This window comes from Chionomys nivalis, chromosome X (assembly GCF_950005125.1).
Source record: "Chionomys nivalis chromosome X, mChiNiv1.1, whole genome shotgun sequence".
Taxonomy (NCBI): Eukaryota; Metazoa; Chordata; class Mammalia; order Rodentia; family Cricetidae; genus Chionomys; species Chionomys nivalis.
The window spans coordinates 135,747,410-135,773,559 of NC_080112.1; the positions used below are offsets into that span (position 1 = coordinate 135,747,410).

Here is a 26,150-nt window from a genome sequence, read left to right on the forward strand (position 1 = left end):
ACACACTCGCACACACACAAACTTGTAAGTGTATTATTGGCAATAAACACTGTTAATTTTTTTTAAATTAATTATTGAGCTGGGCATAGTGGTACGCGCTTTTAATCCCAGCACTCAGGAGGCAGAGCTAGGAGGATCTCAATGAGTTTGAGACCAGCCTGGTCTACATAGAAAGTTCCAGGACAGTGAGGGTTACATAGAAAGATCCTGTCTCTAACTATTGAATTATTATTGTATGTGTGTGTGTGTGTGTGTGTATGATGTGTTTTTGGCAAGTGTGTGTTACAGTGCATGTGTGCAGGCCAAAGTAAAACTTTGTAGAGTTAGTCTTCTCTTTCCTTCTTTATGTGGGTTCTGGGAATTGAACTCAGGTCATCAGGCTTGAACTTTGCTCAGTGAGTCATCTCACCAGCCTGTTAACTTTTCCTGACATGAGATGCTCTTTTCTATCACTGTTGAATTGATTATGATTGTTTTATGCATTAATCCAATAATGAACCCAATGCATTGACAATCTTTATTTTTATTTACTTTTAGTTATTGTATGCATATGGATGTTCTGTCTGCATGTATATCTGTGCATCACAGGCATCGCTGGTGGCCCTACGGGCCAGAAGACAATGCCATATACCCTAGGATTGGAGTCCCAGGCAACTGTGAGCCACCGTCTGCTTACTGGGACTCAAACTCAGGTCCTCTCGAAGAGCAGCCAGTGTTCTTAACTGCAGAACCATATCTCCAGTCCCACATTATTTTTTTGAGCAGAGTTTCTCTGTGTAGCTAGCCCTCACTGTCCTGGAACTCACTTTCTAGACCAGACTAGCCTTGAACAGATTTGCCTGCCTCTGCCTCCTGAGTGCTGGGCTTTAGAGGCCTGTGCCACCATGCCCAACCACATTGACAGACTCTTAATGCAAAGTGGGAACAATACAATTGGAGATGACATTGTTTCTGATTTTTGTGAATCCACTTGGCTTAGTAGAAGACTCTCGGATCTCTTTTGTATTCAATGTGTTGCAATATGGTGTTTTGATTAAGTAATCTATGCTTTGAGGGACACAGCAAAAGAAGTTTTTGTTTCATTTTTCTCTATCTTTTAGATGGGGGTGAATTTTGCCCTGGTCTTGAGGTTCCTGAGCTCAAGTGATCTTCTGCATCATTCTCCTGGGTATCTGACTATGATTCATGCCACGGCACCTGGTGAAAACACAGAAGATTGTGTTTCTCTTTCATATTACAACAAATATTGATAGATGATTTCTCTATATCCCAGGCATACCTTGAACTTGGAATCCTGCCTTTGCTTCCCAACTTATTAGAATTACAGGCCTATATACCACCCAGTCCAGAGAAGCAATAATTTTTTTTTTAATTCTGAGACAGGGTCTCACTATGTAGCCCTAGCTGTCCTGGAACTCACTATATAAACTAGACTGGCCTTGAACTCACACCTGCCTCTGTCTCTATAGTTCCAACATCTAAGGTTTACACCACCATGCTCAAAGTAATAATTTGTTAAGTTACATATCCTCTGGACTCTAGTACATAATTAGAAAGTTTTTATAATTTTATACTAGAATCCATTGGTCTGGGCTTGGGTTATAGCTCAGTGGAAGAGCACTAGCTTAGCATATACAGGTCCTTTAATTCTATCTTCAGTGTCTGAAAAAAGTTTATTATTCTGTCTTGAACTTTGGATGTAATTCTAACATCATGAATATAGAAAATTTGGACAACATTGGTGGAAAGAGCTATGAAAATCTTCCATTTAAAGTTTGTGTGTGTGTGTGTGTGTCTGGGTGTATGTCACATGTGTGAGGGTGCTATTGAAGGTCAGAAGAAGGTATCAGATCCCTTGGAGCTGGTGTTCTAGGCAGTTGTGAGCTGCTGGGAACTGAACTCGGGTGCTCTGGAAGAGCAGCAAGTGCTGTTATTCATTCAGCTTTCTTTCTAGCCTCTCATCCTACAATTTTAAATGTTGTATTTATTAATCATCAATATTGCAACCTCTTTATTAAAACTAATTTTTCTTGAAAAGCTCATTGTTTCATAGACAGCAAAAACTCTTTTCTTTGATGTAATAGATTTATTTCATGCGCTTTTATAACACTGCTGAACAGAAATTCAAGGTTTTTTTTTTCCAGGAATCAAATATCACATTATGCCAGGCAGAAGTAGCACACGCCTTTTATCCCAGCACTCGGGAGGCAGAGGCTGGCGGATGTCTGTGAGTTTAAGGCCAGCCTAGTCTACAGAGCAAGTTCCAGGACATACTCCAAAACTACATGGAAAAACCCTGTCTCAAAAAACTATATATATAATATTTGGAATAAATTGACTTTTAAGAGATTTTATTTATATTATTATTATTATTTTGGTTTTTTGAGACAGGGTTTCTCTGTAGTTTTGGAGCCTGTCCTGGAACTAGCTCTTGTAGACCAGGTTGGCCTTGAAACTCACAGAGATCTGCCTGCCTCTGCCTCCCGAGTGCTGGGTTTAAGGGCTTAAAGGCATGCGCCAATGCCACCCTGCTGTGTATGGATGTTTTGCCTCTAGGTCTGTGCACCACATGCACGTAGTGCCTGCAGCGGCCAGAAGAGGGCACTTGATCTCCGAGAACTGGAGTTACAGGTAGTTGTTATCCACTGTGTGGGTGCTGGAAATTGAACCCAGGTCCTCTGGAAGAGCAATCAGTGCTCTTAACTGCTGAGACATTTCTCCAGCCCATGGAATGATTTCTTCTTTTTTTTAAAAGTATGATTATTACAATTATTATTGTTGTTATTATTGTTTTAACAGGTTCTCACATCGTGTAGCCAAGGTCGGCTTCCTTTTGAGGTAATCCTCCTGCCTCCTTAAGTGCTAGGACTCTAAGTAAGCCACTGTTGTACAGCTCTTTCCTCAGAATTGAAACAGTTCCTCCTGAAATGAAGACAGAGACACGTAGGATTCAAAAAGCTAAGAAAATTTACAAGGCTCATCCAGGGAACCCAGCTCAGGCAGTAAAGTGCTTGGGGTGCAAGCTCTAGGATTCAAGTTAGATCCCTGGTATCCATATAAAAATCTGCATGGGGAGGGTGGAGAGCTGGCTCAGTGGTTAAGAGCACTGACTGCTCGGGCTGGAGAGATGGCTCAGAGGTTAAGAGCATTGGCTGCTCTTCCAGAGGTCCCGAGTTCAATTCCCTGCAACCACATGGTGGCTCACAGCTGTCAGTAATGAGATCATATCCCCTCTTCTGACCTACAGGCAGAATACTCTATACATAATAAATAGAACACTGACTGTTCTTCTAGAGGACCAGGGTTTGGTTCCCAGCACCCACATGGCAGTCCCGGTGCTGCTGCACAGGCAGGCACAGAAGGCGCCCTGGGCTAGCCAGGCTGGCCTAGTGAATGGGGGAGTCCAGTGAAGAGACCTGAGGAATGGTGTCCAAGGTTGATGTCCGGCCTCTCTACACATGCACACCTGCACACACACATGCAACAACCCAGAGTTGAGAATGTACACACACAGTAAATAGAAAGTTAGGAGATTCACATGCCCCCTGTCAGCTTCTGTGATCACTGGCTAGGGAAGACTCTTCCATGCAGTTGCCTGAGAGCTGAGAACAGCAAGTGCTCCAGAAATACAGCACTGATGAGTCATCGCCTATGCTGGGCAGGGGTTGGGGGGCTTCGCTTGTGATGAAACTGCTTTGTTACCCCGATAAACTAGATAGATTTGGGTGGGATCTTATCTTTGATCTGTCATTATTAGTGCAAACATTGTTCATGTCTCCCCAGGCACAAGAACCACCATGTTTTAAAAGAATCTTAAGTAGCTCCTGTGCCTGTATGCTAACATGCTGAAATCTTCCTGGTCCTGTTAAGGGGTCATACAATAGATGTAATTTTCTGAGACAGGATCTTGATATGCAGCTGTGATGTAGGATCAAGATATGTAGATGAATACAGGATTTTGATATGTAGCTTGTCAGTTTGACTAGATTTGTTATCACCTAAGAGACTTTTGAGGATGGTTGCGGTACAGTTTCCAGTCTAAGTTTGTTCTAAGCTGAATGTGGAAGGTGCTATCAGACTGAATTCAAGGAGAGGAAAGTGCTTTCTTTCTGTCACACAGTTAACTGTTAGCCCAGGTTGGCCTCACTGCACTTGTTTCAGCCTCTCAAGAGCGAGGATTATAGGTATGAGCCACGAAGACTCTGTATCCCCTCCCCCTTTTTTTTTGTTTGGTTTTTTGAGACAGGGTTTCTCTGTGGTTTTGGAGCCTGTCCTGGAACTAGCTCTTGTAGACCAGGCTGGTCTCGAACTCACAGAGATCCGCCTGCCTCTGCCTCCCAAGTGCTGGGATTAAAGGCGAGCGCCACCACCGCCCGGCTGTATTTTCCCTTTTGTTTTTAAGGTTTATTTATTATATATACCGTATTCTGCACCAGGTCTCCTTACAGATGGTTGTTAGCCACCATGTTGTTGCTGGGAATTGAACTCAGGACCTTCGGAAGAACAGGCAGTGATCCTAACCATCTCTCCAGCCCACCTTTTGTTTTTTGAGAGCTTAGATTGGCCTTGACCTCACTATGTAGCCAACCAAGGCCAGTCTTCAACTCCTGATTCTCCTGTGTCCACTCCCAAGTACTGGGATTATAGGTAGGTGGAACCATGCCATTTTTTGCAGTGCTATGGATTTTACCTGGGCTTTCATGTAAGCTAGAGTATTCTACCAACTGAGCTATATACCCCACAACCCCCTTTCCCCAGTCTTGCCCCTTCTGTCAGCCTCCTAAGTGCTAGAATACACATAGGAGTGCATTACCATGCCCAGCCAGGGCCATTCCCTTTTTCATGTGTATATAGACAGTATTATATGGTGGATATATCATAAAGAGGCCTGAAATCAAAGTTAGTAATCATTCTGGATCCCTCTTCCACTTTATTCGTTGAGGCAGTCTCTCAAACCCAGAGCTCTCGATATGGCTAGTTATCTATGAAGTTATCTTACGAAGATGGACCACCATGCCCACTAGCAATTTTTGTAGGCTGCGGTTATCTAAACTCTTGTTTACACACCTGCACAGCTAATGCTTTAACTGACTTCCCTGCTTCAGGATCGTCTTTTTTTCCTTCTAAAGACTTATGTCTTAGTATTTTGCCTGCAACCCTCCATGTGCACCCTGAGGTCAGAAGAGGACATTCAGCGGGTGGTGGTGTATGCCATTAATCCCAGCACTCAGAAGGCAAAGATGAGTAAATCTCTGAGTTTGAAGTCAGCCTGGTATACAGAGTTCAAGAGCCCCAATCAGACATGGCTCCTGTAGATCATGGTAGCTCTGTGCCCCTGCACCATTCAAATCCTTATCAGGCATTCTAAAGTATCCTTTGTAGTAACCTTTAAAATAAACATGCAAAATCTCCCAGAATCATCTGAAAGCCAAAAAGGAGTTTGAGAACCTTGAATTATATGGCCTACTGTTTAGAAACATAGTTAAAAACTTGGGGTGTATATCTTGAATGTAAGATGGGACAAATTCAGCCTGTGGGATGTGACAATCTCCAGGCAGTGTCAGAGGTCAGCTGGCATACACTGTAGATCTGCTTGGTGCGCGAGGAGGCAAGTTCAGATATCTGGTCAGTGTCTGCCAATTCACAGTAAAGGAAAAATTAAGTTTACATTCAAATTTGTAAACTTTCTGGCATGGGTCTCTTGCTGGGGATGGTGAGTGGTGTGTGCCTGCAATCCCACCGCATGGGAGGCTGAGGCAGTATTGGGAATTTAAGATCCACAGTGCGATCCTCTTACCTGACTCACTCTCCACAAGACCAGAGTAGAAGCCAACATGTTGGCCAGAAACTCATGTTCACATATATGTATTTGCACAGCACAAAAGGTGCAGTGACTACCATTTTTGTAATTTGAGATCATTTTGAACAAATGACTTACCATTAGGAAATGTCTTCTTCACTACAGGTTTGCACTGAGAAGCATGCCATCAAGTATCCATTCAGTTCAAACAATCAAAATCATATTTATAAAAAAAGAACTGGATAAAATGTACAAGTGCACTTTTTTTTCTAATAAATCACACTTAAGTTTAAAAAAAAATCAACAAAGCTAAGAATCACCTTTAACATCTAAGTAGTTAAAAACGTTAGTAGGAAAAGAACCAATTCTATACTCTCTTGGGTTGTTTTGTGGTTTATTTCCTAATTGCTGTAGTTTGCATCTGACGTCCTTACATTGTTCCACATGATGGGAATCTCTTAGCAAAAGGACTCATTAAAGCATAAAAATTGCGTTACCACAGCCAGCATTATTATCAACCAAAAACTTTCTCTGAATATAGAGCGGCTGGAATTTCATAAAATAGCTGCAAGCAACTTGGGAGACTCCCACCTGTTGAATTAAATAACGATAGTGTGGTAGTAACTGTAGTGTCTGCACAATACAAATATATATTCTACACACTCTATCATAGTAATTCTATCATAGTAATTAAAAACTGCAAGCAAGACACAGTGAACACAGGAGACATGTATCTTCTGTCTTACATGGTCCTGGATTTCCATGTGCAAAGCAGACACCAATAGTGTCGTCACACATACAAACATGTCATTAGTCCTCCAATAATTCTACAGAAGGTGTTATATTCCGCCCTATATCCCAGGTCAGGCTTATGAAGCTGAGACAAGCTGGAAAGGTAGTGGTGGATACTTAATAGGGCACTGGCTGGGGTATGGGGCACAGGATAACCAGCCCCATGGCCCACGTTCTTCCTTCTCTATTTCTAGCACACTGTCTCTCAAGAAACTGGTAGAGGTGTCCAGTACAACCTCTCAACTGCTCATTCTAGTGTTTACTTACACTTGTAATACAACTTAATTCAAATTTTATTCTTTTCTGAACAAGGATGGAAAATGATGGTTTAAGGAAAACTGCGCACATTAATAGGGACTGTGTAAGAGTCTGCGGGGGTCCTATTAGTATATAAATGAAACTTATCCCCACTAAGCAGGATGAATATCATACACTGATACAAATCTTTTTAATCTTTATGAAAGGCAGGGTAACATACAGAACTGTCTTCATTCTGATCTTTTCCTGTAAGCCACAGTTTATAGTGGACATCATTAAATCTGTACAGAATACAAATTGAGTAGAAATCTATTTAAAACATGCTATAACATATTTGATTTACTCAGTTACTCTGCAGCCAACACTACTTCTACTTATTGAAGATGTTGTTCAACAGTTATATAAAGTTTACTAAGACAATTGAGATTAAGTAACATTACAAGTCATGAAATTTTTAAGTGACAACTTATGGCTATGATTCCATAAATGGGATGAGTAAACCAATGGCTATTTTCCAAATAAAATATATAATTCCTGTCATGAATACTTTGTAGTCTCCTAAAAGCAGTTCCCTTATAAGTTAAGATGGTAAGAAAGATTCAACAGACAAGGCAAACAAATAAATCTCGGCAAGTCTTTTTACAGGGATGCTTGGTGTGGTTACTCAGCCACTGTAGCAACACACCATGTTCATGCCCTATCTGGAAAAAAATTACAGGAAAACCACAACCCCATCAACTGGGTTCTGGATTCATTCATGGGGTGATGAGGATCAGACCAAGAGCTTGGTGTGAGATTATCAAATTAATTAGCATTAACCTGTGACGTCATCTTAGCAGGAAGACATACTATTTTAGTTGGGTGTGCTTGTACACACCTGTCACCCCACCATTTGGGAGGTAAAGGTAGAGGACCACAAGTTTGAGGTCAGCCTCAGCTGTTGGTATTTCAAGGCCAGCATGGGCTATATGAGAGCCTGTCTCAAAGAACCAAAACCAGTTGGGTGGTGCCAGCGTATGCCTTTCATCCCAGCACTCGGTAGGCAGAGGTAGGTGATCTCTGTGAGTTTGAGGCCAGCCTGGTCTACAGAGTGAGTTCCAGGACAGGCTCCAAAGCTACAGAGAAACCCTGTCTTGAAAAACTAAAACAAAAAAACAAAAAAACCAACAACAGCAAAAAAAAAAAAAAAAAAAAAACCTCCCCTCCACAAAACAAAATAGCATTATTCTTAGATTTTAAACATTTTATTTTTCTTTATGGGCACTGCTTATAATAGAGTTGTACTATAGAAATCAAAGTAAAAATAAAAAACAAAATTTCCTTGAAGACCACTTCCTTTTCCTTATTTGAAATAAAATTGGATCAGTTAAATGTATTAATTTCCATACCAAATACATATCAAAGAACTCTTCCAGGTAGCATTTGCGTATTAGTGACAACTGTATTCAACTACTTTAAACCAGTATGACTCCAGATCATCCTGGACACAAGAACACTCATTAGTTAATGTTGCTACTATTTAGGCAAGAAAATAGATAAAACCACCAGAAGGTACAGGAAATGGGGTCATATGTAATTTCTAAAAAACATTTCAAATCCTGTTTGTTACAGGAAGAAGAAAATCAACTTTTGATTTGAGCTGTATCACCTATGTAGACTTAAAACACTGCCCATAAAATGCTTAACTATATACACTGCAAATTTAGTAAAAATGGTTTTTCATTGTTGTTTTTGAGACAGAGTCTTATGTAGCCCTGGCCAATATTAACAAATTCTCCTGTGCTGGGATCACAGGTGGATGCTACATCCAGCTGGTGAAACACTTTTAAGGTCTAGAGGTCTAATTACTGATGAAGACGATGATTAGCAAGTATCTCAAGGTTAGTTTCAGCCCTTGTTCTCAGATACACTCTGCCTAGATAGATATGCACTAAGAACTCCTCAGATTAAGAAATACAGACATACAGACCACATCCCACATCACTTCATCTTTCCTACTGTTGTTATTTATGGAACCTCACATTTTGAAGCTGAGTAGGAAAACCTGAGATGAAGTCATAGTTAAGAAAGGGATCACAGAAAAGATCTTGGTTTTTTTTTGTTTGTTTGTTTTTCGAGACAGGGTTTCTCTGTGGTTTTGGAGCCTGTCCTGGAACTAGCTCTTGTAGACCAGGCTGGTCTCGAACTCACAGAGATCCGCCTGCCTCTGCCTCCCAAGTGCTGGGATTAAAGGCGTGCGCCACCACCGCCCGGCCAAGATCTTGGTTTTTGAAACCATGTAATATACATTCCTTTGTGTATTACTTTTTATTAATGTAGTTTTCTGGATGCTACTAGAATACAAGGTCCACAAGCTGCACGATGGATCTTGGTTTATAAACTTGCAAGCTTTCAGTGCGTACAGTGAGTTCTGACTAGCCCAGCTCTAACTGCAATAATAACTCCTAAATAAGAGCAAGCCTAAATTCCCAGTAGAAAGAAAATGGGAACCCCCTGGACTGTCTACATATAAACTTGTCCTCTGCAGCATGCTATTTTCTCAGAAATAAGAAAACATCTTTTCACTACGTTTGTTTTTGAACTGATTCTCCTGCCTAGACCTCACAAGTGCAGGGTTATAGGTCATGCCATTGTATCAGGTTAAAGTTTGCTTCCCTCATTTTCCCCTCAATTTAGGGAAACCTTAAAAAACATTAATTTTTACTTTGTTCCACAATATTCATATTCTTATGAGCTGAAAATTTCACTTGCCTATTTTATGTATTTATAAAGCCCTCAGAAATGTAGCTTGGGCGAGTAAGACTCCTGAAAAAGCAACATCCCCACACAGTATTTTGGTAAAAATATTCTATGCACATGAGTAAAACAATCTTTTCCTCATTTGGGAATTTCCTAATCACACTAGTTGAGAAAAGAAACCATCTTAATTAATTAAAAGTTATTACCAATGTTAAGACAACTGAGCACCACCTAGTGTTTAATTTCTGCAACTACCAACCTTAATTTAAAATATTAAAAACCAGTTTCTAAAAACATTTTGGAAATGCCTTTCCTCCCCCAGTAAGTTGATGACTGAAAAATAAATCATAAGAACGTACATGTTATCAAAACTAGTATAAAAATAGCCACATACATACTTTTAAATATGAAAAGCAAACCTATCACTTTTGCCTTTAAATAGATTTCTGCCTGGTGTGGTAAATACATTTAATCTCAGCACCCAGGAGGCTGAGAAAGGAGGATCATAGCGAGTATGGGTTCACTAGGACTATAGTGAATTCCAAGCTAGCCTCAGATACAAAGTTGGATTCTGTCTCAAAATATAACACAACAAAACATAAAACAGATTTCTGCCTCCATTTGTATCAAAATCTCTGGGCAACTGGAATATACACAAAGACTATATTTTGTACAGTCAACAGCTATGCAAAAGGAGGGCTTAATCATAATTTATGCATACAAGGCAAATTGTTTATTCAAGACACCCATTTACTTACTGGAAGGGGTCAAAGCAGGAAAGGCAGTAATGTATATTTTTTCTTACATGATCTTTTTTGAGTTCAATTACATCAAATGAACAAAGTGGGCTTAACATATCACTTAAGATATTTTCAGCTTTGAAAAAAGCGGCCTTAGTATTGAGTCGAGTCTGTCTCAACAAATTACAATTAATACAGTGAAAACTTTTCCTTGAAGTCTATGACCAGATTCCAAACTTGTAGGGCAATCTTCAGAAGGACTGGAATGTAAAATGTTGAGTTCATTTTAGATCTGAAAGAGAAAAGAACATTAAGTCAAAGGGAAAAAGCAATTCTAAAAGGATCCTTTACATGCATGTGCAAATTCACATGTACTATTTTGGGTGCTGTGTTAGGTGGCTTGGAGTACGAGGACCTCAGGTGTTGGCCCTCACTTTTAGCATTGTTCACTGTTCTGTATGTCAGGCTAGCTGGCCTAAGAGCTTCCAAAAATTCCTCTGCCTCCACCTCCAATCTTGCCATAAAAACACTAGGTTTAGAGAAGGTACTATAGCCAGCAGTATGTGGACTCTGTAGCAGATTCTTGAGGGCCTGGCAAGCACTTTATACCCTGAGCCAATCCAGGAGAAAAGCACTCTTAAATTCTAATACTCTGTGTATAAGGGAAATGTTCTCACAGGCCATATAGGAAATCAACCCAGTCAAGAGAAAATTCCCCAAATAAGCTTTTCTGTATTGCAGCTCACTTTCAGAAATTCTGATTTTCATAATATTTTACGTGATACACACTATTTTTCTAAAGAATTGTATATTAGTCAGGTGTGGTGGTGCAGTTTTAATCCCAGCGATTGGGAGACTGAGGCAGGTAGGTAGGTAGGTAGTATAGAGTTCGAGGTCAGTATATTTGTGTGTGCAGGTACCCACCAAGGCCAGAAGATGGCACTGGATTCCCTGGAGCTGGAGTTACAGGCAGTGTGAGAATCAAACTGAGACCCTCTGTAACAGCAGTTAAGTGCTCTTAACCACCCACCCAGCCAGCCATCTCTCTAGTCTATGGGACTATTCTTTATTGACCTTTCTTCTTTTTAGTTTTGAGGGGGGAGGGGACCTCACTCTATATGGCTGGCTGACCTTGAACTCAAAGAGATTCACCTACCTCTGCCTCCTGAGTACTAGGATTAAAGGCCTGTGTCACCATGTCTGGCCCCCCAAAACATTCTTTTTTCTTTTTTTTAGAGACAGGGTTTCTTTGTATAGCCCTGGCTATCCGGGAACTCACTTTGTAGACCAGACTGGCCTTGAACTAACAGAGAACGAGAATATTCTTAATGAGGTTTGCTGTCTCCTTCCCTTTGCATTGCGTATTTGATAATTTATTTTACATTTTTACTTCTTTAAATAAAAAAGACTAAGTTTTCTTTATTTGTGTGTATGGGTGTACCTGTGTCTGCACTTATATATGTGGGTGCTAGTGGAGGCCAGAAGTCGTCAGGTTCCCTGGAACAGGAGTTGCAGGCAGTTGTGAGCTGCCTCCTCATGTGTGTGCTGGGAACCAAAGCAGGGTCCTCTGCATGAGCAACAAGCATCCTTTACCAATGAGCCATTTCTCTAGCCCAGATTTGAGATTTTATACTTTTGGAGTAGCAACAGACATAAAGGAACATGATCTCTTTTGAGAACTAGGTTAAGTATGTCTTCAATCCTTTTCTTTCAAGTTGATTATAGGAGTACAGATAGAACACTTATCAACACTTAGAAAACAGCCAGAGAAATGTCCCCCAAGGGAAAGAGTAGAGTTCTCAGGTGATACAACAAACTCTTATTTAAAACAAACAAACAACCACCACCACCCCAAAAAATGGCCTGAGGCTCTCTGGAACCCACAGGAACTTACCTCTACATGCATCCCCTAGCATGAGTGTACATGTCCATCATTCATTCATACATACAAAATAAATGTTTCAAAATGATGTCCATAACAATGGAAATTCTGAGGTGGAGATGGCTCACTGGGTATCTACTATTGCAGTTTTGTTACTGGCACCCACATTGGTGCATCACAACTGCCTTTAACCCCAGCTCCAGAGAATCTGATGCCCTCTTTTGGTCTCCATGGGCACCCAACCCACCAAAACTACACTTAAGAAAAAAAAATTAAAAAGGGGAACGTAAATTCGGCATCACCTGTGGCTTCCTAGTTTTCCTTTTTTTCCCTTTCCTCCTCTCTTTCTGAATTACTAGGGAATCACACAGTAATTATATGCTACATCATAAAAGTGTGTGTGTTGGGGGGAAATAGAGAAATGCTTTTGGTTAGGCTCAAGAAAACTACATTAAAAATGTTCAAGAGTGGTGGTGGTATCGCACGCCTTTAATCCCAGTACTCCTTCGGAGGCAGAGGCAGGTGGATCTCTGTGAGTTCCAGGACAGCTGGAGCTGTTAAACAGAAAAACCCTGTATTGGAAAAGAAAAAGTTAAAAAAAAATCACTTTCTATTGTTAAAATGTTATTTACTTTTTGTGCATATCATACGTGTGCCTAATGGCCTCAGAGGCAAGAAGAAGGCATGTAAGTCCCATATGAGTTAACATGTGTTTTTAAAGATGTATTGAGTAGGGCTGGAGAAATGGCTCAGTGGTTAAGAACACTGACTGCTCTTCCAGAGGACCAGGGTTCAATTCCACATGGCAACTCACAGCTGACTACAACTCCAGTTCCATGGGGACCTGATGCTGTCACACAGACATACAGGCAAGCAAAACACCAATGTACATAAAATAAAAATTGTATGTACTCTGGGTGTGGTGCAAAGTATTGCTATGTAGATCCGGCTGGCCTGGTATTTGCTGGTATTGCAATCAAGGCTGACCTCAAACTTGCAGCAGTCACCTGGCTTCAGCCTCCCAATTATCAACATTACAGGTATATCTTACCACACTTGCTAACAGTTTGACCTCTAAATACTTCTTGTGATTTTAACACACAGCTAAGTCTCAAAATATACTTTTTATTTTTAAATATCACCGGGGATAAATAATGGCTCTCATTGTGACATTTTATACATGTACATTTTGCCTCTATCCAACATTCACCACTATCCTTTTATTTCTTCACTTTGATCTTCTTCCTATTTCTGAACAGTGCCTTTACTTTCATGTTCCTCTCACCCCTAAATATAGACTCTCACTTAAATGTTCTATATTCCCAGTATTATAGGAATCTAAGGGAAAGGGACAGTGTCTATGTATGTAACTCATGAACAGAAACCAGAAAAAGTAGGCTGTATCTACTTACATCATCGATGTCTTCATCATCATCCCCAATGTCATCAAACTGAATTTCATCATCATCTCCAGGACCAAATGTATCAGTTTCATTGATTTTAGCTAACAAAAACACACACAAGAAAAATAGTGATAATATAATCAAAATGTTGACTTCCAACTTTCTACTAATTTTGCTATATGGAATTTCTTTTGTATACAAGGGCTATTTAACAAGTCAAGTTCTAATTCTCTGAAGCAATTATACCCTCTAGGTATGCTTCAGAAATTTGTGCACATACTAACAACTTTATTTCCTATCTCAAAAAAAGAAAGAAAGAAAAAGTAAGTTACTCTAGGAGGGAAAAAAGTTGGAGGAGTCATTTGCTGGACTTGGGATTAGTGATTGTTTCAAGTGTCCAGAAAACTCAACTTCTGATCAAAATGAACCATACAGAATCAATCAATCAATCAATCAATCAATCAATCAATCAATCAATCAAACACTAATAAGAAAAGAACTTATTTCCACTATAGGGTAAAAGGGACAACTGGAGCAGGAAACCAACCAGTCCCTGAGCACCCTGAACTCAGAGCCAGTAAAAGAAACATCTTTATCCCTAAACCCAGGACCAAACAAACATGCCCCGATTCTGAAACCAGTGTCAAAGAAACACACTTTGTCCCTAGAATCAGAGCCATGGAAAGAAATATGTCATGTTCCTAAGATTAGAGTCAAAAGGCTAAAAAAAGACCAGTTGAAAGGAACAGTATGGCCTCGAGATCAGAACCATCTCTGCCCCTGACTAACTAAACTAACCAATCCCTGAATAGGGAGAACTAATCAATTCCTCTTCTCCCTGGAAAACTCCACCCCTAAGAAGCCCTATGTAAACCTTTCTACTTGTTCAGTTACATGCTGCAGAAGCAGCCACTCTCTTGAACTCCTTCCCAAATAAATCTCTTTCTCAAAAGTCTTGGTTAAAGATCTTCACTTGCAGGCACAGAATAGAAGAACCTGGCTGGGACACTTCTTAGGGGATTGAGCTGAAAAACCTTGCTGAGATGCTCCCTAAGGTGGGGGACTGGGGCTGAGCAAAGAAGGAACTTTTCGCAGAGCGGGAGAAGAGTGGTGCATTTCTGCAGGGGCTGCCCCTTTAGCAGAGTGTCAGCAAAAGAAGTAACGTCTTGGGACAAGTTGATAGCTCGGCTAGGACATTCCCTTAACAGAGGCTCGGCTGTAGCAGCTCTCCAGAAGAGCAGGATTGCTACGTCCTGCAGGGAGACTATCCCCCTAACACAACCCAGCTTCAGGTAGCCTGGCTTCCCAATAAAGTAAGGATACTTTCCCTTCCAGGGATGAGTTGTTCTATTGCGGCTATAAGTATAGTCTGGCTTCCTGATAATCCAGGATATCTTTGCAGCTCCAGAGCTGTAACACATCCCCTACACCCACCAATCATTAATTAGGAAGAAACATTTGGGCAAATCATACTTTTCCCTAAGGAATGAAATGAAATAAGACATGCTACTCCACCACCAAATATCTCTTTTCCCTCTGATAAGGTTACAGAAGGCTTGTATTTTGAGGGGGAAAACAGTCTATACTACTTAATCACTGACTTTGTATTTACACATATAAAGGACAGACTTTTGAAGAGATCTTTTTCAGTAGTGCTTGTCATTCGATCTAGGTCTTGTACATGCGAGGGTGGCCTCTACCGAACTGCACTGCCAACTTTTCTTGAAGAGGTTTTAAAATACCATAAGAAATAATTCCTTTGGCTGACAATGTAATTTGTCATTAAACACTCTTATCAGGAACAGAATTTTAATAACCTTTCTATAGTATCTAGTATGAAGTATAAGCAGGTATATTTAACTCTACTCATGCAAACACAAAAACAAATAGGAGGAACAAAATTTCATTGCCTAGCCGGGCGGTGGTGGCGCACGCCTTTAATCCCAGCACTCGGGAGGCAGAGGCAGGTGGATCTCTGTGAGTTCGAGGCCAGCCTGGTCTACAAAGGGAGTTCCAGGACAGGCTCCAAAGCTACAAAGAAACCCTGTCTCGAAAAACCAAAAAAAAAAAAAAAAAAAAAAAAAATTTCATTGCCTAAACACTAGCACGTGACAAGTTAATAAAGACTCCGCCATTCATTACCATGCTCTGGAAGCTCGCCATATGCCTTGAGACTTCTAGCTTCATCTGCGTTGTATTTTAAAATGACATCGGCTTTGTTATCCTTAAAAACACAAGTAATTTTTGATTAACACACTATTATTTGTTATGCCATACATTACTTTAAAATTGAATTAAAAAGATCAAATCTTAATGTTTTGCTATAAAATCCTCCTCACCTTCCTTAGGTTAAACTCCAAAACAAGTTTTAGGAACACAACTGAGCAATGATTAAAAATTCAGAAAGATATAGTTCACATCTATAACAGCAGAATGATATTTTTATATTATTTATAATTATCCTTTAATCAGAAGCACAAATGCCCCCCTGAAACTACAATTTACAGAGTGATCAAACAGATTTACAGATGCAAGCCAAAGAGTGAGACTTGGTATCATAGCCTAAGGAATTTTAAAAATGTATATGTGTATATACACACATGTATGTGTGGGTACCTGTGGAAGCTAGAAGGGGGCATCAGATCCCCTGGAACTGGAGTTACAGGTGGATGGGAGCCACCTGATGTGAGTACTGGGAACCAAACTCTGGTCCACTGTAAGAGCAGCAAGCATTCTTAACTGCTGAGCCATCTTTCCAGTCCTGATATAAGAAACTAAATATGCCTTTTCATGTATGTTAAGGCCAACTGTAATGATTATTAATCTTGTCAATTTGACAGGATCTAGAATCACAACAAAAATAAATCTTTAGGTCTTTCTGTGAGTGGAGTTTCTAGATTAAGTTTATTAAGGTAGGAAGGTTCACCCTAAATGCAGGCAGTGCCATTCCATGGGATGGGGTCCTGGACTGAATAAAAAACAGAAAGATAAGAATACTAGCATTCGTTCACTTTCCTCTGCTTCCTGACTACAGATGCAGTGAAACCAACTGTCCCAGCTCCAGCTGTCATTTCCCCACTATGATGAATACACCCTTAAACCGTGAGCCAAACGAATTCTTCCTTACACTGCTTTTTTAAGGTAACTTTTCACAGTAAGTAAACTAATACTTGGTATTAATCAGACTTTTTTTTGAAAAATGGATCAGAGGGCAACTCTGGAACCTTTCCTTTCCTTCCATCTTCGTGTGGGTTCTGGGGATCTAAACTCAGGTTATCAGGCTTATCTAGTCTCACTGGCACCCAATTCATCTTCGTAAATTAAAAAAAAAAACCTTATTTCGCCTGTGCTGCACTAGCAAGACACGATGCCTCAAAATGTTTATATTTCCTTATTTGAGAAGAATTCCACTCTTCCTAAAGGTGAAGAACGGGTTGCTTCAATTTTAAGGGCACTGTCATCTAAACTAGCACTTTAAAATTTTAAAAACTGTACAGAAAGAGGGATGTGGATAGCAAGAACTTGAAATTTTTTTCTTAAATTTCCCTTTCAGATTCAGTTTTGAATATGAATATTTTGCCTGTATTATGTATGTCCATCACATGTGTGCTTGGTGCTCACAGGTCAGGAGCCATCAGATCCCTTGGAACTATTGATGGTGTTAGTGTTGAAAACTGAAACCAGATTCTCTGCAAGGGTAAGTGCTCCTAATGGCCAAGCCAACTCTTCAGCCCTAGAAGACAGTAATGCCACAATCTCTCTGGACCACCCTCAAAGTGACAGAAGACAGAGAAAGGATCATGGGAGATTATAGTCAGTATTAGAACTCTCTAAATTTTAGTATCCCTTCTAACAAGGAATTAAAGCCTTTCTTCTTCTAGGGTTACTGTTAAAATCTAAAAAGGTTTATGAATTTGGAGCAGCTTTTCTCAACCAAAGCACTAATGATAATTCTGAGTCAGATCATCTTTGCTGTGGGATGTGGTGCATTAGAGGGTGTCCCACATTCCCAGTACTCTACCTACCTACCACTTGCTAAGAACCTCACTCAAGTTATGGTAACCAGAAGAGTCTCCAAACACCGCCTAGGACCCTCCGAAGGGTCAAATCACCCAGAGAGCCCTACGGTTTGAAACAAAGATGTCAATGTTTTAATCTGAAACACAAAAGTAAAAAACTCACAAAAACTAAGTATGATAAAAGCCACACTAATAGGAATTTAATAAAAGGGTGCACACTTGTAACACCAACATTGGGGGAACTCAAGGTGACCCTCAGAAACCCAATGTCAGCACACAAAGAACGAGCGACAGACTAGCTGCCTCAGGTCCCTGCTGCTATGACCACCATAAATTGACTGTCCCCTCAAACTAAACCAAAATAAACCCTTCCCTCTTTTTGCTTTTGTCAGTGATTAGAAAAAAAAAAAATACCAGGCTATATTCCATTGTGGGATGTAACAGGATTCATTCAGCAGTAAAACCCTACAATAATGGTTTCTAGATTTTTAAAGATCTGTACAGAAAGAGAAAAAAAATAAAAAAAGGAACAAAATAATCACATAGTAGTATCATCTATTCTAATTATTTTTATTTTATGTGCCAGATCCCCTGAACTAGAATTACAGTCAGTGCTCTTAACCATCAAGCCATCTCTCCAGTCCCACAATATTTATTTTAAAAGAGGAAACTTCAAATAGTAAAGATAAGGAAACCATTTTGCACTATACAAGCTAAATGTTTGACTCCTTAGACTGGCATTTGGGAACCACACTGCCAGGGACACCAACCATAATGGCTACAATACAATGGGCTCTTAGGAAATGGCTCATCAAGTTCAACAAAATAAAAACAAATTTAAAAGTAATTTTTACCTGGTAATCTCGGAGGCCCACCAATATGATGTCTGAGGTATTTATCCAAACCTACAAAAGAAAAGTCACTGCATAATCTATTTTCAATAATAAAGCAGAATCAAGAAATTTCAGAGATGATTCACTTAGAAACAGCTTGGCCATCTACTATGAAAACAGAAAAATGCTGTACTTTTCTGTCTTTTACCCACCCAAATATATACAGTTTTCATGATCATTTATTTTCCTTGTGAAGGATTGATAAAATAAAATACACTCTCAACCTGAACCCCACTCTCACTCAGAGCCGGGACTTCCCAGAACCCAAAGGGCCACCTGCCAGGATTCTTTAGTTCTCCTTAAAACTGGAACAGTTCCCTAGTCCTTTCCCTCTTTCATAACAACAGAATGTTCCGCAAATTAGATTTGTTGACTATTTCCTAATGATTCAGATTCAGACCAAATGTTTTGGGCAGGAATACAACACAAGTGAGGCAAAAGATTCTTTAAACAATGTAATCTATAAAATGATCACTATGGTCTTCTACTGGACTTACACTAATATCCTCAGGTCCGTAAAATCTGTAGAGGTGGGAGGCTGGACATGTAGCTCAGTGGTTGAAGTGTGGTTGTGTGTAACATGTTAAGGCGCCCTGGCGTGGCTCCCCGCAACACACACACACACACACACACACACACACACACACACACACACCCCTACCTGTAAAGGCATTTCCTCTACCCTCCTCTACATTTTCACATTAGAACAAAACAACTGTTCTGTCCACACACTTACCTTTTTTCTCAATTTCCCTCTGATGTGGCATAGTCTCTTCACACCGTCGAAACACATTGCTTCTAATCGTCCATTTCCCAACATTTTGATTACCTGCGCATATTCTACGTGGATGGAGTAGGGGAGAAAAAAAGGAATGAAATATTGTTCGCTTTTCTTTTTTTTTTGCGTTTTTTGAGACAGGGTTTCTCTGTGGTTTTGGAGCCTGTCCTGGAACTAGCTCTGTAGACCAGGGTGGTCTCGAACTCACAGAGATCCGCCTGCCTCTGCCTGCCGAGTGCTGGGATTAAAGGCGTGCGCCACCATCGCCCGGCCTTGTTCGCTTTTTTTGATGAAAGCACCTTTTATGTCCATTGAAAATTGACAAGAACATGTGACTGCACTGGTTAGGGATAAATATACATTGGGCAAATATAAAATAAATACAAGGGAGTTAAACACTTGGCTAGTTAATGGTTGAACCAGAAACAAGACTTTGTAATATAACAACCTGGGTCTGTTATTAGATGTTTTAATTATCTACTTGTTTTCAGTAAGGAGACAGACTGACTCCTGCCCTTGTGATCACGCACTACTTCTAGAGATCAAAGGTGCCATGTCCCAGTATGTACACTATACCTCATACAGTTCACATTCAGACCTTTATCTGTTTCATAGCCTTATTTCTTTGAATCCTTAGAGCAATCTCATGGAATCCTCAGTCCAAGTACTTTAAATGTTAGTGATATCCTTGCTGAATCAGTATAACAGTAATTATTCTTAGAAAGTCAGAATTATCTTTTACTTGGGTAAAATACCAAATTATTATTATTTTGGTTTTTCAAGACAGGGTTTCTCTATGTAGCCTTGACTGTCCTGGAACTCTCTGCAGACCAGACTGGCCTCCAACTCAACTCAGAGACTGGTCTGCCTCTGCCTTCTGAGGGCTGGGATTAAGGATGTGCACCACCATCACCCGGCTATTTTCTTTATCTTATGATTGGGCTGGGCTGGAGAGGTGGCTCAGAGGTTAAGAACACTGACTGTTCTTTTGCAGGTCCTGAGTTCAGTTCCCAGCAACCACATGGTGGCTCACAACCATCTGTGATGAGATCTGGTGCCCTCTTCTGGCTGTGTATACATAATAAATAAAAAACAAAGCTATGTATAACTTTAAATAATAATAAAGAAATACACACACAAAAAAGATTGGGCCGGGCGGTGGTGGCGCATGCCTTTAATCCCAGCACTTGGGAGGCAAAGGCAGGCAGATCTCTGTGAGTTGGAGGCCAGCCTTGTCTACAAGAGCTAGTTCCAGGACAGGCTCCAAAGCTACAGAAAAACCCTGTCTTGAAAAACCACAAAAAAAATTGGGGTGGGGATATCACCATATAGCCTAGGTTAGCCTGAAACCTGCCTGTCTCTGCCTCCCAAGTGTTGTGATTAAAGGTATACATTATCCTGCCTAGCCTATAATGCCAAATTCTTAACTAGAATCCTCTAAAAAGACAACACCCAACTGTCTGCACAAATAAACTCAGAGGCAAGAAGCCAGAAGTCTAGTCTTAGTCAGAAAATGTTTGATCCCCAATACAGAAAAACAAATTAGAAAAATCTAACAAGAACCCAACTATCCAGCCTCTTACCTTGCCCATCCTCTTTGAACACCAGCTCTCGCTTTTCAGATTCATTCTCATTCTTTCCTCTACGTCTGTTTTTACCTCCTTTTCCTAATGAATTATTAAAAGAAAAGGTTATCAATCATCTGTAAAACATCCTGCAAATGAACAGTGATAAACATATACTGTTTAACAGACTTAGAAAACCATCTTTAGGAGCTGGAGAAATAGCTTAGTGGTTAAGAACACTGACTGTTCTTCCAAAGGACCCAGGTTCAATTTCCAGTACCCACATGGCAGCTCATGACTATCTGTTATTTCAGTCCTAGGGGATCTGATACCTTCACACCAATGCATGTAAAATAAAGTTAAATTTAAAAAGTTTATAAAAAAAGAAAGAAAACCATCTTTAAAACTCAATTAAATTTAAAACTCCGCCTAATCTGGTCAATCATGTTAAACTTATCATATTCCATGTTACCCTCACCACTCCTCATAGAGTTTTTTTCCCTGGGGACTTTACATCTTAAGTAACATCCTCATCTTTTTTCCTTTTATTAAAAATGTTTTTCAGTTGGGTGGCAGTGGTGTACACCTTTAATCCCAGCACTCAGGAAGCAGAGGCAGGCATATCTCTTTGAGTTCAACACCAGCCTGGTCTACTAGAGCTAGTTCCAGGACAGGCTACAAAGCTATACAGAGAAAGCCTGTCTTGAACGCCCCCCCCCCCAGTTTTTCTTAATATATTCTGATTCCCTCCAATACCTCACTTTCCCCACTTCCCCTCCCATGTGGATCCACCCCCTTCTCTCATGAGAAAATGAATAGACATCTAAGGAATAATACGACAGAATAAGATAAATGAAAACAAATTGATACATGACAAAACCAAACACGAATCCCATAAAACCCACACCCAGAAGCCATAATATATAAGCAAAAGAACTGTTAAGGTAAAAAAATGTTCCAACAGGACACGTGATTAAAGAACCTCCAAAGATGTTGCTGAGTTCCTTTTGTGCTGGCCACCTACTGCTGGGCGTGGGACCAGCCCTTATGAGTCGGTAGATGACCAATGACCATTCTTAACTATTTAAGAATGCCATCTGTTTACCTGTCACAATCACCTTGAATATTAACATTTATTCCCAGTTTATCAGTAAGTTTACTAAAGGTCAGAGATTAAATAACTCACTCAAAATTTTAGTCAATGAGCTCAGGACCCCAGATCCAACCCTAACCCTCTCTGTCCTAGTAAAGTGCTCATATTAGGGCTCCTTTCCGGAGACTTCTGTCACCACACTCTTAACTACATGGGCCTCAGCTTTCTATTTTTTTTTTTTTTTGAGACAGGGTTTCACACTATAGCTCAGACTAGCTTTGAAACTTCGGCAGTCCTTCTGTCTCAGCCCCCTGAATGCTGGCATTATGAGTGTGAGCCACCATACTGAGCCCTGACAAATTTTACAAAAACACCTCGCCTTTCTCATACCTAACCCTTCCTATGAAAAGAGCTGGTAAAAAGATGACAGGAGATAGAAACATGAAGCTATGGTTACTGGAATGGAGCATACTTATCTCATGATGGCAGAAAACTAGTAACAGTTAAAGATTCTGAACCTCATCCTTTAAAATGCACCATACCTGAGACAGTCTAGTTTAAAAGCAAGGTCAATTGCCTCGAGAGCCTCCTTTAAAATGTGCTTTAATGTTTAAGGGTGTTTGGCGTTCATGTATGTCTGTCCATCACGGACATGTTCAGTGCCAAAATAGGCACTGGGAAAGGGCTTGGATTCCCTACAAATGGAGTTACAGACAATTGTATGCTGCCATATAGGTGTTGGGAATTACTACTGAGCCATTCTCTAGGCAAGCATACAAATGGTGACACAATACAAAGGGATATTATACAGTAATAAAGAAATGTGGCAGTGGTGGTGTGCAGTTTTAATCCCAGCACTCTCTAGGCAGAGGTAGGCAGATTTCTGTAAATTCGAGGCCAGCCTGGTCTACAGAGTGAGTTCCAGGACAGCCAGAGTTACACAGTGAGACCCTGTCACAAACAAAAGAAAAAAATAAAAACTGAAACAAGACCAAGCCTGAGTGTATAACAAAACAGCAATAAAGAGAAAAACTATCTTTTTAACTCCACTTTCTTTCCAAAAGACTATCTAGTTCTTAAGCTTAATAACAATTCTCAAATTCATTCTTTAACAGAGGTGTTTCAGAGAAGCCCAGGGAGGATGGAGGATCTTTCTTAAAACATACTAAGATGTGATTTAGAATAGTTCTGTCTCCTTGGAACCAAAGGGGAACTTACTATTCACCTATGGGTGGAGTCACCAGAGGGAGATGACTAAGTCCAACAAATATTTATTGAGCATCTTTTAGGCTAAGTGCTATCGAGACAATATTATGACTGACACCATTCCCGTCCTTTTAGGACTTACAACTAGTGTGGGAACCAGAAATCTAGTCACTAGAATTAAAGCGAGAATAAGACCTCACCTGCTGATGTGATCCAGTTGCCATCTCAGAATAAGGAAGTCTACAGACAGCAATTTGAAGACTTTGAACACATTATGCCTATAATTACACTTTTCTCAGGACAATCAGTAAAAATTCTTAAAAATCTTGCTACACAAAAAGACTGGCAACGTTGATTTTTGAAGCCCTGAAGCATGGCATGGACAGTGTGTTCAAGGTCAGCCTGGGCCACACTGCAAGACGATCTCAAATCAACTTATCCACAAAACTGTGACCAAGTACTCAGAGGTCTAATGTGAACATTGCCAGGTAATTAAGCAGACTCCCTGGAGTCAGCTCTCAAGCAGAAAAGAGAGCACTAGCAGGCGGGGGGAGGCGCAAGCGAGGCGCCCCCAAATATGAGTTATCAAAGACTTCGTTTTAATAAAATGCGCGTGTGCACCTGTGTGTGTGTGGTGGGGTGCCCAGGTGGGCCAGAAGAGGTCACTGGATCCCCTAGAGCTGAAGTTATAAGCAGTCATGAGCTACTCTATGTGGGTGGGTATGGGATCCTAATTTTGGTTCTCTTAACCAGGAAGATAACTCTTCTGCCCAAAGACTTCATTTTTATCTTATTATTTTTGGTTTTTCGAGACAGGGTTTCTTTATATAAGTCCTGGCTGTCCTGGAACTCAGAGATCCTACTGGCCTCAGAGTTGAAGTTATAGGAGTCAGGAGCTGCCCCATGCGGGTGTGGGAACCCAATTTTGATTCTCTTAATCAGGAAGATATCTCTTCCGCCCAAAGATGACTTTATTTTTAATCTTATTTTTGGTCTTTAGAAACGGGGTTTCTTTGTGTAGTCCTGAGGCTGTCCTGGAACTCAGAGATCCTCCTGGCATGTCTCCTGAGTGCTGGAGATTAAAGGTGTGAGCCACCACCAACTGGCCCAAGTGTCGGGTAATGTGTCCCTCTCCTGTGGGAAACACAAGTTTTTCCTCTATTTTTACTTGCACAATTATACAGACAATGAACATCACAAGTCTGTAATTCCAGCTATTTGGTAAGCTGAAGCAGAAGAATCCCAAGTTCAATGCTAGTCCCAGCTACTGAGTGAGTTCCGGTTTAGCCCGAGGGCAGAGCAACAGTGGAGTCCTGCTAAGGATAGATTCGGTTCTAAAAAAAAACCACTACCACAAAATAGATAAAACTGAGGCTGGCCTTAGGGATGCTGTACTTCTACTTAGATTAGGCTCTTCATTTTGGAGATACCAAATTAAAAGTGCCCTCATGACTGATAACTTGAGAACATGTTCCCAGAAGAGAGGGAACTTCAAAGGCTTTTATTTTTTCCATTAAAACAAATACATGATCTGTAGCAAAAGTGGAAAACTTGGCTAAATAGGATGAAGCGCTCTGGGGTGGCGGGGAGGGGGGAGTTATGCCCCGTAAAGCTATGGAGTAAAGAGATAACTTTAAAAGTGCATCGGACGTATTGACCACTGGCTACTCGGGAGCAGCCTCAACAGTATCAAGTAAGTGTTCATAAAGAAGCCTATGCAGGAGGTGCCAGATGGGCACGAAAGCAAGAAGGGCATTACCCCTTTTCAAAGTTCGGAGTCGCTCCCAGGGCTTAACTCCCCACGTGCCGGAAAGCCAAGAAGCCCGAGGCAGGTGTTCCCACGGGTCCCCTTGGCGACGCGGTCAATGTGGCACGAACCAGGGGCAGAAGCCCACATTCTCACACAGGAGGCCCTACAAAAATGGCGTCGGCTCCACCCCAATGTGGCCAAACTGGGAACCAGGAGTAACTTCCTTGCGCCTCTGCCGAGCTCCGAGTAGGACGCAGAGAATGCTGCCAGAGGAGAGGCAAGGGAAGATGGCAGGAAGGTCACTGCGGCCTGAGCTGACCTCGAGGCCGCGAGCTGGCCCGGGGAAGCCGGCAGGGAGCGAAGCCGCGGTCCCGGCGTCGTTACCTTTATTCTTGGGCATGGCGGCAAAGACGGGCTGGCGGCGTGCGGGACCGTGCTCGGGGTGGCGTCGGCAACGGCAGTGACTCCGGGGGACGACGCTGAGAAACGCGCGGGATGAAGACTATGCGGGAGGCCGAGAAGCGTGCTTGGAAGAGGTTGGTCACTGGTGCTTCCGAAAGCAGGCTGCGCCCACGTTCGGCAGTGGCAAATGGCGTCGCAACTACAGGCGGCGCTTTTCCCCGCCCCCTCCCCCGCCCGTGGGCCCGGCCTCCCGCCCTCCCTCTGTTCTACGGCGCAGGCGTGGCCGAGAGGACGCCTTCGGGTGGGAGCCCAGGGAGATGCCTGCCAGGGAGGGGTGCACTGCCACGGGAGGGCACGCGATGGGTGGAGCGAGCGAGGCCCTGGAGGCCGGAAGGGGCTGGCAGAGCCCCCCTCCCCCCGCGTCACAGAGGGGGGAAATTGAGGTAGTGCGTGATGCTGCTGCCTTGGCCACCGTCTGCTGATTCCTAGCCAAGTTGAGTCCCAACTTGACAGGCTGCTGACTCACTAACATAGTTAGCTGAGTTTTTATGTAGCCTTTTCACCGGCCCAGCCAGGCTGGAAAGTCTGAGGCGAAGGGGAGAAGGCCATCTGCCCTCCCTTTCTAAACTTTAATAGAATATTTGGATGGTACTTGGGAAAAAAAAAATCTGTCCTCCCTAACTTACCGTAGCCAGGTCTGTTGCTTATTGCCAGCACTTAAGAGTGTCTGCACATAGGGGGTTGCTCAGCACACACAGGACAAAAAGAAGAGGTGGAAGAAAGTCGATATTAGGGACCAATCTTCCAAAATTCACGCTAAAGCTCTAACT

At 41.4% G+C, this 26,150-nt stretch overlaps 1 protein-coding gene across 1 annotated transcript; it reads right to left on the minus strand.

The window, feature by feature from the left end:
• Positions 1-6,867: 6,867 nt before the first annotated feature.
• Eif1ax (eukaryotic translation initiation factor 1A X-linked) lies at positions 6,868-25,535 on the minus strand. Its single transcript, XM_057759809.1, has 7 exons — positions 25,303-25,535; positions 20,888-20,971; positions 19,263-19,366; positions 18,488-18,538; positions 15,757-15,838; positions 13,624-13,715; positions 6,868-10,621 (listed from the first exon to the last, which is right to left on the minus strand). Exons 1-7 carry the CDS (start codon positions 25,316-25,318, stop codon positions 10,616-10,618), a joined length of 435 nt encoding a protein of 144 aa, XP_057615792.1. The 5' UTR covers positions 25,319-25,535; the 3' UTR covers positions 6,868-10,615.
• Between the last annotated feature and the right edge of the window lie 615 nt (positions 25,536-26,150).